At 38.5% G+C, this 16,150-nt stretch overlaps 1 protein-coding gene across 2 annotated transcripts in view; it reads left to right on the top strand.

Moving 5' to 3' along the window:
• dym (dymeclin) overlaps positions 1–16,150 on the top strand; it is a 117,940-nt gene that overhangs the window by 1,573 nt on the left and 100,217 nt on the right. For both annotated transcript variants that reach the window (XM_034192258.1, XM_034192257.1), the window contains exons 2-5: positions 3,820–4,034; positions 8,962–9,014; positions 9,739–9,832; positions 13,884–14,020. In XM_034192258.1, the coding sequence (XP_034048149.1) occupies positions 3,895–4,034; positions 8,962–9,014; positions 9,739–9,832; positions 13,884–14,020 (424 nt within the window). In that variant the 5' untranslated portion in view covers positions 3,820–3,894. The remainder of the gene's footprint in view (positions 1–3,819; positions 4,035–8,961; positions 9,015–9,738; positions 9,833–13,883; positions 14,021–16,150) is intronic.

The raw sequence follows: 16,150 nt of genomic DNA, 5'->3' as shown, positions 1-16,150 counted from the left end.
TATAATCATTTGAATTATCTACCTGTTGCCACATATACATAAGGGCTGGATTGTCATTCCTACACTCGTATTGTTAAATTTAATAGTACCATTGGAAATTACACAACTTCTTTGTTGTTCCAAATTCAGCAGTTGCTTGTGGCAAAATAATTAATTGTATCCACACAAAAGATTAATTCTGGCCTATATAAGGTGCCTGAGCCCAGTGAAGCTGACCCCCCCACCCAGATTAAAAAAAATACAAGCAAACAAGCTCAGTTTGCCCTGCAGTTTCTGACAGTACATGAACGCAGTGTCAGACGCAGTGCTCATATTCTGGCTTCTGCACTGTGTGAAAACATTCAGCTGGTCAAATGAAGTCAAACTAAATGCTAACATTACAAAAACTATATTATTTATATATATATATATATATATTTGCTGTTTTTATTTTGTTTGTTTTATTTTGCAGTTTATGTTTGCCACACTTGTCATTATTTTAAGTTTTTTGGATTATAACCTGACCAGCATAGATTTTTGGGGGGAGTTGATACCTATATTAGGGAATAAAACATTTACTATATATAATCCCATTTAGTTGAATGGAAGAGGGTGTCCAAACCTTTGACTGGTAGTGTGTATATTGTTTATACATTTATATATAGCGATCAGTATGTCAGTCCGTCTGTCCATCCATTTTCGCTTGTTAGCATGATCACTCAAGAACCAGTTGACCGATTTCATTCATATTTGGTATAAGGGTATACTTGGGTGATCCTCCGACACCAGTCGATTACTGCGACCTTGGGATCAATTTCAAGGTCACGGTGAGATATTCAAGATATTGTCATTGCCACCCTTGGTGCGATTTCTCAAGCACCAGCTGACCTATTTCATTCATATTTAGCATAGGGATCACTTGGGCGATTCCCCCAACACTTTGTATGACTGGTTTGTGTGGACCAGGGAGATATGTCATCTCCTCATTACTCTTGTTTAAAAAATGCTAGTGATTCCTAACATTTTGTTATCAAAACCTTTTGACAAAGAAAGATAATTGCGGCTTGAATTTTTTTTTTTTTTTTTTTTTTTTTTTACTGTTTAAGCATTAAATTTATTGTAAATAGCTGCAAAAGTAACCATCAACCAACTGTCAAGGTGCCTTCACTTGGACTGACAGTTGCTGTGTTGTATCACTCAACATTTCCATAAAATAGACCATTTTGGACCCGCCTAGCTGGTAGCATAGTGTTCACTTTGTCTCTGTGAAATGCTCTGTCTGATTGAAAATGAATGCTAGCTGGTCACTTTGCCTCTGTCTCTTGTAACTAATGTAACCAAGGGATGATGGAGGTCTCAACCCTGCTTATCAGCATTGTAAGCAATGCTGTTGCAACGCATTCTCCTGGACAATGTATTTGTCAAAAGGCTCATGTCGGCTGATATCATTGGCCAAACAGACATATCTGTCTGGCTCTAGCTTGGATGAAACCATCTGCGAAATGCCTAATTATAATTATAGGCAGAGGTGGGAGGAAGTCACCATCAAGTCACTCTCACGTCATGAATCAGCAAGTCTCAAGTCATAATGACCACTAATTGTTTGCAAGCTGACTTGAGCCTTGACTTGGGACTTGCAGATTGATGACTTGAGAGCAACTTGATAGTGACTTTGTTCCACCTCTGATTATAGGTATGGTTAAGGTCAGAGTTGTGGGTAACCGGTGATGTAGCAAAATAGCATATGTATAGTTGACCTACTGAATATGTCAAAACAATAGCCGGTACTGTACGCAAGAGTCAAAATGCTTTTTGATAAATGATACAACACACCTAATTAATTGTTTTGTTACAGTGGCTAAACCTTTGTTCCTACTTGTTGTCTGAATATCAAATCAACTAAATATGGCTCCAAGTTAATACAGACTTGTTCAAAGTTGCTGTTCAGATCATACTTGGCGTAACTGTTGGTGTCAGACAAAGTGACGTATCACAGTAACTGCAGATCTCCTGAGGGGTTCATTTTCACCCTTCTACAACCCCTGGCAAAAATTATGGAATCACTGGCTTCGGAGGATGGTCATTCAGTTGTTTAATTTTGTAGAAAAAAAGCAGATCACAGACATGACACAAAAGTAAAGACATTTCAAATGGCAACTTTCTGGCTTTAAGAAACACTATAAGAAATCAGGAAAAAAAATTGTGGCAGTCAGTAATGGTTACTTTTTTAGACCAAGCAGAGGGAAAAAAATATGGACTCACTCAATTCTGAGGAATAAATTATGGAATCACCCTGTAAATTTTCATCCCCAAAACTAACACCTGCATCAAATCAAATCTGCTCGTTAGTCTGCATCTAAAAAGGAGTGATCACACCTTGGAGAGCTGTTGCACCAAGTGGACTGACATGAATCATGGCTCCAACAGGAGAGATGTCAGTTGAAACAAAGGAGAGGATTATCAAACTCTTAAAAGAGGGTAAATCATCACGCAATGTTGCAAAAGATGTTGGTTGTTCAGTCAGCTGTGTCTAAACTCTGGACCAAATACAAACAACATGGGAAGGTTGTTAAAGGCAAACATACTGGTAGACCAAGGAAGACATCAAAGCGTCAAGACAGAAAACTTAAAGCAATATGTCTCAAAAATCGAAAATGCACAACAAAACAAATGAGAAACGAATGGGAGGAAACTGGAGTCAACGTCTGTGACCGCACTATAAGAAACCGCCTAAAGAAATGGGATTTACATACAGAAAAGCTAAACGAAAGCCATCATTAACACCTAAACAGAAAAAAACAAGGTTACAATGGGCTAAGGAAAAGCAATTGTGGACTGTGGATGACTGGATGAAAGTCATATTCAGTGATGAATCTCGAATCTGCATTGGGCAAGATGATGATGCTGGAACTTTTGTTTGGTGCCGTTCCAATGAGATTTATAAAGATGACTGCCTGAAGAGAACATGTAAATTTCCACAGTCATTGATGATATGGGGCTGCATGTCAGGTAAAGGCACTGGGGAGATGGCTGTCATTACATCATCAATAAATGCACAAGTTTACGTTGATATTTTGGACACTTTTCTTATCAATTGAAAGGATGTTTGGGGATGATGAAATCATTTTTTAAGATGATAATGCATCTTGCCATAGAGCAAAAACTGTGAAAACATTCCTTGCAAAAAGACACATAGGGTCAATGTCATGGCCTGCAAATAGTCCGGATCTTAATCCAACTGAAAATCTTTGGTGGAAGTTGAAGAAAATGGTCCATGACAAGGCTCCAACCTGCAAAGCTGATCTGGCAACAGCAATCAGAGAAAGTTGGAGCCAGATTGATGAAGAGTACTGTTTGTCACTCATTAAGTCCATGCCTCAGAGACTGCAAGCTGTTATAAAAGCCAGAGGTGGTGAAACAAAATACTAGTGATGTGTTGGAGCGTTCTTTTGTTTTTCATGATTCCATAATTTATTCCTCAGAATTGAGTGATTCCAGATTTTTTTCCCCTCTGCTTGGTCTAAAAAAGTAACCGTTACTGACTGCCACAATTTTTTCTTTCCTGATTTCTTATAGTGTTTCTTAAAGCCAGAAAGTTGCCATTTGAAATGACTTTAGTTTTGTGTCATGTCTGTGATCTTCTTTTTTTCTACAAAATTAAACAACTGAAGGAACATCCTCTGAGGCCGGTGATTCCATTATTTTTGCCAGGGGTTGTAGTGTTCCTAGTGGGACTTTATTAGGTAGTTGATAGCTAACCACTGCAATTGGTAAAAACTCTAAAAGGGAAACTTTGCATTTATGGCTTTACTTTTCATTATTTCTCTTGTTTTTATCCAGCTTCCCTAGGACTTGGATTATTCTTGGTGGAAAGCATTGAGGATTGGTGAGTGTGGATGAGTGGAGCCAGTAGAGATGGGAGCTAACACCAGCCAAGTCAGTGGCCTGTCAGACAACACCAGTATCAAGACGCTGATAGGCACAGAGCCCATATCAGAGAATGATCCTTTTTGGAACCAGCTCATCTCCTTCACTGTTACCAGTCCCACTTGCAGGTAAAGAGCTTGTCATAATATATGCTAAAAGCTTACAGCTTGTCCTTTCAGTTTTGGTCAGTCTTTGGGTTTTTAGAAGAAGAAACAAAGGTGTCAGAGGTTCAGGTGGAATACAGTTTCAAAGGGTAGCTCAGCTTTTTATTTATACTTTGACAGATTACTTAACCAATTATTTCAGTTACTGGCTAATGTAGTTTAGTCAGAAATGGAAAACATTTGTCTTTGACTGGAGATTATTTCATGGTCCATTTTTCAAAAGCAAACACATTTTTCACACATTTGTCATTATACTGGGTGTCCCAAAAAAGTACCACAAAAATCAATCAATCAATCAACTTTTTTCTTATATAGCGCCAAATCACAACAAACAGTTGCCCCAAGGCGCTCAAAATAAAGCCATAGAAAATCTATACACTTTTAGATAGTGATATCTGTCATATGTCATCTTGAAACATATCTCAGGGAATTTTATCTCTGGTGTTCATTTCTAGTTTCACCTCAGTTTGTAAGAGTTTTGGCATTCACTAGATGTTCTCAACATGTGCACCGCTGCTCTGGTTGGGCCACATCTCCCTTTGTTAACATTGTGAACAGTTCTATCAGTTTGAAACTTCTTTACAGTTCTCCATATTGCCTTTCTGTCTGGAGCTTTTCTAACTGCAAAATGACGATGTTGTCGTTGGGTTTGCACGATCGATTTGGTCTCAAAGTAGAATTTCACCAGTTTCCCCTTTTGCTTGATTGTAAGCGGCATCCTCATTGGTTCAGTCTCAAACTACAGGCAAAGAAATTCCTCACATACTTCTTGATGTCTAAAAAAAAAAACAGAATTCGGATTAGCCATTGCAGAATTAGAGTCGAATGATTTTTGTGACAGTTTTTTGGGGGGCACCATGTAATTTGAGTGCTTTAGGGTTTTTGCTGTTTAGTCAGCCTAAGATTGTGGATCTATACCAGATCTAGATGTGTTGACCTCATGCAAAAATGAGAGCAGCCAGTAGAAACCACTTGTGATGGACATGGATGCTTTCCAAGTAAGAACTTCCACATCCAGTATAAGAAATAAAAATAACCAGCTGGGAAAGGAAACATAATGGAAATAGGAGATCAAATTGATTGTGAGACAATTTTTGTTTTTTTTAACTAATACACACACATACACACACCTCTACTGGGACACTGATGATAATGATCACTTATAAAAGTGTTTTTCTTCAGCATCATACAGCTATTGTATTTAAATAGTAAGTATACATTCAACTCTTCCAATAGCTGTGATTTATTTTTTTTTTATTAAATATTTAATCTAGTTTTTGCATATGTTTTACGAGCCAGTGTTATCCATCTTACCTTTTTGCTGACTTTATGGAGATCAGAAGTCAATTTAAGCTGTCAACAATGTTTGCAGAGCTCATCTGGGTAATGATCCATCTGGGTTATTACCTTGGATGGCTGAGAAAGCCTAGATTAGTTAAATTTTAATTTCTTTTGTAAATGGCATGTAGAAACAGTCACTACATTTCTTTCCACATGTGAATTCTTCCTGATCGATGGGTGAGAAACATCTAAAACACTGGAGCACCTCTTTCCAGTCGGGGTCAGCAATGCTGGGGGGGTAGCAGTACTCCTGCATTTAAAGTCATTAGTAACCTTTTTATACTGAGTGTCAAACATTTCCAGATCACATTAGATATTCCTTCTCTCAGTCAAGATACAGTGTTACATTTTACCCTTCTGAAAGGGATTTTCATTGTTCAGAAATTATGTTTCATTATATCCTCGTGTTTGAGCATGTTCCAGATCCATGCTCAAGACTCTGATTTTAGGTGTCAAACATTTGTGTCAAACATAATCCCCCCCCCCGATCCATGTCTGGATCATTGGGAACTTGAAAATGCTCCCTGAAAAGGTGCTGAGTACAGTTATTTAGACATCTAATGTTAATTATTAGGGTGTCATTTAGCAGTTAAGAAGTAAATGAGTGGGAGGCATGTTTTTAAAAAAAAAAAATCACACCTTTAAGATTTATAACCAAAATAGCAGCTGCTCTTTCTTCACACACACATACACATTGGAGGCCATATGTTTACATGCACCTTGTCTTAAATACTTTTAAACTTTATTTCCCCCAAATATACATATTTCATTGTATCAAAAAATGTATGTGTTAAAAAATAATAAGTACCCTGGTAGTGATGGATTCACAAACGAGTGGTACAAGCTGTTTAAAGAGGAACTTGCCCCACCTCTGGTTAAATCATTCAATTGGACTCTTGATAGGGCTGAAACACCACCATCTTGGGGAGAGGGACGACCATATCAGTCATACCTAAAGAGGGTAAAAAATTTTTGCCGATCTCTATCCTAAACGTAGACTACAAACTATTTACCTCAGTAATCTCCAAAAGATTAGAAAATCACTTGGTAGAATTAATACATGAAGACCAGACTGGATTTATAAAGGGCCCACAAACTCATGACAGTATACAACGAACACTACATATTATAGAGGAAGCAAACAATCAGAAACTTGTGCAGTACTCGCAAGCTTTGATGCAGAAAAGCTTTTGACCGTGTTAGTTGGTCCTTTTTATTTAAAGTATTAGAAAGTTTGGGATTTAATAGAAAATTTATTGCTTGTACACAATCATTATATAGTAACCCAGTGGCCAAGATGTGGATGTGGACTTAGCCCCGCCCTTTTTGCTTTGTTCATTGAACCCCTGGCTCAGGCAATAAGGAAAAATGCAGAACTAAAGGGAATCACCATATTAAACACTGAACATGTAATAGCCCTTTTTGCAGATGATATTATTGCTTATCTTCAGAACCCAGAAGAATTGTTCCCTAAACTGAAAGTACTGAAAGAATTCAGGTACCTGTCTGGCTATAACAAAAACACAAATTCTAACACTTAACTACACCCCAAGCAACTTTATAAAACAAAACTATTAACAAATGGGATGCAAAAAAGATGAAGTATTTAGGTGTCTACATCTCTCAGGACTTCAATAGCCTTGTCACTTTTAAATTTTGATAAACTTTTACACTCAGTTCAACAGGACATAACTCACTGGACCTCACTGACTCTTGATTTTAGTTCAAGGATAGAAATTGTGAAGATGAATCTCCTGCCCAGATTTCTATACTTTTTTTATGTCACTACCACTTAGAATTCCTGATTTACAGTTTAATTTTTGGGATAAATTAATATTATGATTTATTTGGGCAGGAGCTAGGCCAAGGATTAAATTTAAAACGCTCCAAATCGATAAGAATCACAGGGGCCTTGCTGTCCCCAACCTGAAGCAGTACTATTTTTGCAGCCAATTTGAGATACATAGTTGGTTGGTGCTCTCCAGAAGTTGATGCTCAGTGGAAACATATTGAGTCAGAGATGGGAGAGTCCCCACCCCAATCACAGCTAGGAGAAAAAAAATAAAGAAATCAAGGAAATTGTATTGTAAAAAACACATTTTTGATTTGGCATGATGTTGTCCAAAAATACAATTTGGCAAAGGAAATAAATTTTGACATGGCCTCCTTTCTCGCAGCGGTTCCCACCTGGTAGGTTGGACCCATATTTTTTGGGCTGGATTGAAAAGGGTTTAATGGCCTTGTGTTTGTTTGTGGAGGGAGGCACCTTCAAGTCATTTGAAAAATTGAAAATTTTATTTAATTTGGAAAATGAGCGCTTGCTTAGATATTTACAAGTGTGTCATTTTTATGACAAAGAAATGAGTAAAGGTGCATCTCATCCCACTACTGATTTGTCAGAATTTTTTCAGAAGCTTATAAATGTCTACCCACCAAAAACTGTGTCTAAGCTTTATAGAGGGTTACAAGCCCGAAATGGAAACAATACATCATATGTAAAATTTAAATGGGAAAAGGAGCTCAAGATTGCATTGTCAGAGAGTGATTGGCTTACAATGTGCAGCACACAACAAACATCAACTAGCTCTAAAAGATGGAGAGAATTTGGGTGGAAAAGTCTGATATGGTTCTTTATTACTCCTCATATAATAAACAAATTCCAGGGGCCTCAGCAATGTTGGAGACAGTGTGGTCACTCGAACGCCAATCGCTCTCATATCTTTTGGACATGTACAGAGCTAACACTATTCTAGGAAAGTGTGTTTGAAATGACGGACTGTATTTTGGCCTATGTTATCCCTAAGGTCCCAGAAATCTTCTTACTGGGTCTGATACCCACAGAGACAGTTCTTAAAGAAGACAAGTACATCCTTAAAATCCTCATAATTGCATCAAAGAAAGCATCAACAAGGAACTTAGTCTTCAACTTAGAGGTCATATCTTTATAAAACGTTGGTTTCAAAATGGCATAAATATAAGCAAAGCAAAGCTTGAAAGATGGCCTGTAAAATAATATAATTTATTGTAGAATTGTAATGGATCAGTACTGCACACAATTGTTGGTTTTTGTTTTTCTTTGTTTGTTGTTGTTTGATTCCTTTGAATTGATTAAAATGAAAAGCACAAATAAACAGTTTTAAAAAAAATGTATGTGTTCAGTTAGTTATACTGTCTGCTTTATGTCCTTGTAAAATCGTTTATTTAAAAACGGTTACAAGATGGTTTATTTAAACTTTTATTCACTATGCATGTGTGATTTTCAGTGGGTCAGGGGTTTATGTACACCAGGATGGCTGCCTCTTGAAACATCATGGAACATTCCAGAAATTGATGGAATCACTTTAAAAGCTTATGAATAATTGGCATGATTAGGCATTAATTGGGTCACCTGTGGCTGTATTTATTTGAACACTATGACTGCTTTGATATATTTTTTGTTTTCATATGAGACCAGACAATAAAATAATAAGCATGTAACCATTGTGTCTTATGAATCTTTTGACGTTTTCTCCTGACATCGCTTGTCTTTGCTGCCTCTCTCAATGCACAGCGGAGAATCCAAGATGCTGGAAGAAGCCGTGATCCCCCTCGCCAAGATCCTCAGTATGTAATTTCAGTTGATAATACATTTAGTACTGAGAAATCATTTTGTCAAGTGTTCAGAATTAGTATCAGCTGCTCTACTGTAGAGTTCAGACAGAAATTAAAACGTTTCTTCATGGTGTTTTTTGACCATGTTAACTACACTACACATTTATTAAAGGAGCAGGTTGTTTTTGTACTGTTGGCATGATTAGAAATATGCCAAATCGGTGTCATAAACGGTAGATGGGTGCATATATCTTATTGATTAATTTAATTAATTATGTGTTTTTATTCTTGTGTTCTTTTATGGTTTTGTGTTTTTATTGTGTTTTTAAAATTTTAATTCAGTTTTCTCTGTTTTTATTATGCTGTGTGAAGCGTCTTGAGGTGATCTCATCGCGAATTGGCGCTATATAAATTAATAAATTTGAAATTTAAATTTGAATTAATGTTTAACTTTTGTTTAATAAATGTTTTGTTGGCATACCGAGTTGTTTTGTTATGGGTCATTTTCAGACTTGATTGATTTGGGTTATTTTGTGGATTTTAATTGTGAGAAAAGCTGCCGAAATACTCATAAGTATCAAAACACTCAAATTTATACAAAGTTATGTCCATTCACTTGCAATTATATAACATATCATAACCTAACATAACCTGCTCCTTTTATAAATGTGCGCAGTGTACTTGAAAAAATATAGACAAGTGGTAATATGGTCCTCCTTTATCTTTTTTTGGACAGTTGACAACAATCCCCGAACGGGGAACTTTGGCGCGCTAGTGAGAATTTTCCTGGGAAGAACCAAAGAATTGAAAATTTCCACAGAATGTCAAGAGTGAGTATCGGTGTGCCAGAGAACGGTTAATAGGCTGAGATGATGTCAGTAATGACAAATACTGTGCATATTTGTTCAGGGAATCACTCATTGTTAAAGGACATGTTGCATATTATTTAATGTCCCGGTTAGGAACACAACATCAAAGTATTCATGATTGTAAGTCTATCTGCGCACATGCAGTAATAATTAGTGGTCACTGATGTGTTTTATTGATAATTATCCCTCTCACCCGGCGAGTCAGCAGGTGCATTTCCACAAAATGTCTTCCTCAGCATTTCTCGGCATGTGACGTACATTTTAGGAAAAGGAAAATCATCCTGATGGCTGACGGAGTGAAATGAACGCTGCTATATCCGATAATGAAGCTTCTGAAAGTGATGGATCGGATTTACATAGAATATACAGAGAGGAGATGACACACTTCATCCCGAAACTCTTAATTTTTTGAGTCGGCCGGATTTTGGATCCTAACGTTTGCTGATTCTGCTGTCTGTGTTGCAGGATACTATTTTACTGCAGCTATGAATGTGCATGTGGAATGTCTCCATGATGCTGTTTTTACAGGTTGCCTGAACATGCAGATATATTTCTTACATTGGAAAAAGTCAGAATGTGTTATTTTCAGGAGATAATGGACTTTCTAACATGCCAGAATCGTGAGAGAGCTGACTGTGGAGCTGCTGTGAGAACATGGCGAAGTTGCCAAGAGAGTAAAGCAAATGTGATTCCTTGGGAGTGGGCTGGACACACCTGTCCACATCAGTTGGGATTATCCTTTTTTCTTCTTCTAAATCAGGACCACAACGGGAAAACGTCTCATGCTAGTGGCCGTGGTCAGCCCCTGCACACAGAGGTGGGCTTAGTCACAGTGGAACCACGGAGGACATCTGTGCACAGGAAAATGGAGTGGACCTGCACCTGGACCTGGTTCTCCGGCTGGCAGTCGTGCACCATCCATATGTGATGGTGCCAGCCGGGACCTCTTTGATGGAATGGACCTGGACGTTAGTCTCTGGCAATTGCAAGTGATCCGAGTGTGACTGTTCCATCCGTCTGTATGGCAAAACCTTCCGCATCCTAAAACTCAACCATAAAACTGTCAACATTGAAATTAGGACAAAGCTCTACCTGTCACCCCCCCCCCCCCCCCCCCAAAAAAAACCCAAAAAAAACAAACAAACAAAATCATGCATTTCTGACATTTCTAAATGCCTTTGTACTGGGTCATCATCAGCAACCACAGGAGCCTCTTCAGCCACAGGCTGCTCCTTCCAACAGACTGAAAAACGCCTTTGTCCCTCAGGCCATCAGACTGTACAACTCCTCAGGGGAGGAGGAGTAACAGGAAGACAGAGGACAGGAAGGAGAGGAACAGTAGTAGCCAGTAGCAAGCAGTATTTCTGGTATTTGTATGTTTATATTTGCAAATTGTTTTTTGCTTTCACTTTTGATACTCTGTGCTTCTTACCCTGTGTGCTGCTATACAGTGCTGGCAGAACCTCAGTTTCCATAAGGGAGTTTTCCCAAGGGATTAATAAAGTTCTATCTAATCTAATCTGAATTTTGGCTTTCAATAAGAAATGTAACTGAAGCCCTGAAATGCTCACATTGGCTGCTTTCAGTGATGCCGGTATTTGGTTAGACTCTTTCTCTCCGATTGTTCTGTCTGAGTTATTTTCATTAGTTACTTCATCCAAACCATCAACATGTTTATTAGACCCCATTCCTACCAGGCTGCTCAAGGAAGCCCTACCATTATTTAATGCTTCGATCTTAAATATGATCAATCTATCTTTGTTAGTTGGCTATGTACCACAGGCTTTTAAGGTGGCAGTAATTAAACCATTACTTAAAAAGCCATCACTTGACCCAGCTATCTTAGCTAATTATAGGCCAATCTCCAACCTTCCTTTTCTCTCAAAAATTCTTGAAAGGGTAGTTGTAAAACAGCTAACTGATCATCTGCAGAGGAATGGTCTATTTGAAGAGTTTCAGTCAGGTTTTAGAATTCATCATAGTACAGAAACAGCATTAGTGAAGGTTACAAATGATCTTCTTATGGCCTCGGACAGTGGACTCATCTCTGTGCTTGTTCTGTTAGACCTCAGTGCTGCTTTTGATACTGTTGACCATAAAATTTTATTACAGAGATTAGAGCATGCCATAGGTATTAAAGGCACTGCGCTGCGGTGGTTTGAATCATATTTGTCTAATAGATTACAATTTGTTCATGTAAATGGGGAATCTTCTTCACAGACTAAAGTTAATTATGGAGTTCCACAAGGTTCTGTGCTAGGACCAATTTTATTCACTTTATATATGCTTCCCTTAGGCAGTATTATTAGACGGTATTGCTTAAATTTTCATTGTTACGCAGATGATACCCAGCTTTATCTATCCATGAAGCCAGAGGACACACACCAATTAGCTAAACTGCAGGATTGTCTTACAGACATAAAGACATGGATGACCTCTAATTTCCTGCTTTTAAACTCAGATAAAACTGAAGTTATTGTTCTTGGCCCCACAAATCTTAGAAACATGGTGTCTAACCAGATCCTTACTCTGGATGGCATTACCCTGACCTCTAGTAATACTGTGAGAAATCTTGGAGTCATTTTTGATCAGGATATGTCATTCAAAGCGCATATTAAACAAATATGTAGGACTGCTTTTTTGCATTTACGCAATATCTCTAAAATCAGAAAGGTCTTGTCTCAGAGTGATGCTGAAAAACTAATTCATGCATTTATTTCCTCTAGGCTGGACTATTGTAATTCATTATTATCAGGTTGTCCTAAAAGTTCCCTAAAAAGCCTTCAGTTAATTCAAAATGCTGCAGCTAGAGTGCTGACGGGGACTAGAAGGAGAGAGCATATCTCACCCATATTGGCCTCTCTTCATTGGCTTCCTGTTAATTCTAGAATAGAATTTAAAATTCTTCTTCTTACTTATAAGGTTTTGAATAATCAGGTCCCATCTTATCTTAGGGACCTCGTAGTACCATATCACCCCAATAGAGCGCTTCGCTCTCAGACTGCAGGCTTACTTGTAGTTCCTAGGGTTTGTAAGAGTAGAATGGGAGGCAGAGCCTTCAGCTTTCAGGCTCCTCTCCTGTGGAACCAGCTCCCAATTCAGATCAGGGAGACAGACACCCTCTCTACTTTTAAGATTAGGCTTAAAACTTTCCTTTTTGCTAAAGCTTATAGTTAGGGCTGGATCAGGTGACCCTGAACCATCCCTTAGTTATGCTGCTATAGACGTAGACTGCTGGGGGGTTCCCATGATGCACTGTTTCTTTCTCTTTTTGCTCTGTATGCACCACTCTGCATTTAATCATTAGTGATCGATCTCTGCTCCCCTCCACAGCATGTCTTTTTCCTGGTTCTCTCCCTCAGCCCCAACCAGTCCCAGCAGAAGACTGCCCCTCCCTGAGCCTGGTTCTGCTGGAGGTTTCTTCCTGTTAAAAGGGAGTTTTTCCTTCCCACTGTAGCCAAGTGCTTGCTCACAGGGGGTCGTTTTGACCGTTGGGGTTTTACATCATTATTGTATGGCCTTGCCTTACAATATAAAGCGCCTTGGGGCAACTGTTTGTTGTGATTTGGCGCTATATAAAAAAAAAATTGATTGATTGATTGACATTGCCCGCTAGATGGCAGCAAAAGCTGCTCAAATATGTGGCAAGGTCTCGTCTGTTTATTCATGTGAGAAGTTAACTTTTGGTAAAAGCATAGAGGGCGCTGTATCATTTGGTGAACATGATCATAAATGTTATTTATATTTAACATGTTTGTTACTTTGCTCAGCTTGAACCAGTGAGCCTCTAGTCAAAAGCTTGTTGTTGTAGCCTTTAGGTCATTGCTGCCCGTGGTGACTGTTTGTATGTGAACTGAGATGAATGGACAGTCAAGCTTTGCTTTCTAAATATAGGGCGTAACCCGATGGCACATACACAGCTCAATACCCAACAGAATGCACTTTTAAAGCAGTCACTGTTCTATATTTGACTTTGAATGAGGTGAGTTTGTTTTTGTTTTTCCTTCCACAGTCAGCTGTTTATCTGGCAGGCACACAATGCGCTGTTAATGATTCGCTGCCTGCTCAAAGTGTTTATCCGTGAGATGAGTGAAGATGAGCTGCAGCTGCAATTCTCCTACCAGGAGAGGGTGCCAGGCTCCTGTGGAGGTGAGCTCAATCAAAGAATTGCAAAAGGCAGAGAGAAAAACATCTTCAGGAGCTGCCTCTTATGGAATACTTCACATTGTTTGCAGCCTGATGAGAAACTAGATATGCTGCCCCCCCACCCCGTGTCAGATAGAAGTCACATTTGATTCCAGTTTTTTTTTTTTTTTTTTTTAATTCTGGCCAGCCTTATGATCTTATGTAATTACACTGTGATGTAGAAGGCTGAGTAAGTCTGATAGGTTCTGAGGCCCACTGGTGTAGGTGCTTATGAAGCCTTTTAAAGTCTGTGGCGCCCTGTGAATGTGACCCCACCCAAGGCCTGTACCCATTTACAGTTGGGTGGTCTGGGAGAATCTTCAAGGACAAACAAACTTGACTATCAAGAGGAAGCAAAAGTCATAACAAGGTGTCTGTAGGTGAACCTGCAGAGGGATCTTGACCGTCCTACCTGACGACTTGCTTGATGAGATGTGGCCCACAGAATCTTGGCTTCATTTTCTTCATATGAAAGTGAAGAATGTCAAAAAAACGTCCCTGCAGTCAGGTTCATACAGTTGTGTTCAAAATAATAGCAGTGATTTTTAAAAAGTGAGTTGAACTCTAAATCCATTATTGGGAACACTGCACATTATATTACAAATCAAAACATGAAGGAGAATTTGGCATTTATTTATTACTTTGCAGAAAGTGAAGAAAAAGGAATGTTAGGTTGTTCAAAAAATAGCAGTGTCTGCATCTTCTTTACAAACTTAAACATTTCCCGTATAAACTGAAAAATGCTTGAAGGTTTCACTTTCCTTTGAATCACTGAACTTATGTTTAGTTGTATAACCACTGTTTCTGAGAACTGCTTCACATCTGTGTTGCATGGAGTCGAGCAAATTCTGGCTCCTGTGGACAGGTGTTCCAGCCCAAGATCATTAGACTACATTCTACAATTCCTCTGCATTTCTTGGTTTTGCATCAGAAACAGCACTTTTGATGCCACCCCATAAATTGTCTGTTGGATTAAGGTCCCGGGATTGGGCTGGCCACTCCATAACATTAATCTTGTTGGTCTGGAACCAAGATGTCGCTCACTTGCCGGTGCGTTTGGGGTCATTATCTTGTTGAAACATCCATTTCAAGGGCATTTCCTCTTTGGCATAAGGCAACATGACCTGTTCAAGTATTTTGATGTATTCATACTGATCCATGATCCCTGGTATGCAACAAATAGGCCCAGCACCATAGTGATTTTCAGAGAGAAATGCACTACAACCAGCATGTACAACATTTGTTGCCTTCGTTCTTAAATAATGGTCACATAAACAAAAATGCAGACACAGCATTTTTTATTTTTTTATTTTATTTTTTTGAAAAGCCTTATATTCCTTTTCTCCACTTTCTGTAAAGTAATAACACATTTGATAAATTCTTCTTCATGTTTTGATATGGAATAGAATGTGCAGTGTTCCCAATGCATTTGCATGTATGGAAATAAAAGCTATTTTAAGGATTTTGGGCTTTACTCCCCTTTTTTTAAAACACACTGCTAGTATTTTGGAAACAACTGTTTGAACAATGACAGTTTTTAGAATTTTGCAACTGTGCACCACCGCAATTAAGTTAAAACGAAACACATGCTTGTAGTGAAGACTTTTATATTTAATTCAAGGGGTTGTAACAAAAAATATTTCATTAACCATTGAGGAAATGCCATTTTTATCCCCCGCTGGCCGAAGGCCCGAAGGAGGATTATGCTGTGGTGATTTCCATCTGTCCCTCCAAAAATGCATGCCTGCATTCTGAAATCGACTCCTTTCACATTTTTAGGAGGAATTTTGTGAAACTTGGTGCAAGTCCTTGTTATAGCTTGGTAATATACCTATTATCGTATCGTTCGAGTTGGGCTAATTTTACCAGAGTGATGGCCCTTGATTAGGGATGGACTAATAATCGGCCAGCCCATAATCGGTCAAGCCAATTATCAGTCTATCCCTACCCTTGATTAACAAATTTAGACTATGTCAGTTTCATGAGTGGGTGCCTGCATTCTGACAACAACTCCTCTCACACTTTTAGGAGGAATTTCATAAAACTTGGTACAAACCTTTGTTATAGGTTGCTAATACGCATATTATTATATCC

The sequence above is a fragment of the Thalassophryne amazonica genome, chromosome 17, assembly GCF_902500255.1.
Source record: "Thalassophryne amazonica chromosome 17, fThaAma1.1, whole genome shotgun sequence".
NCBI classification, from domain to species: Eukaryota; Metazoa; Chordata; class Actinopteri; order Batrachoidiformes; family Batrachoididae; genus Thalassophryne; species Thalassophryne amazonica.
The sequence above is the reverse complement of the archived record's forward strand: the minus strand, read 5'-3'. Positions and strand labels throughout refer to the sequence as shown.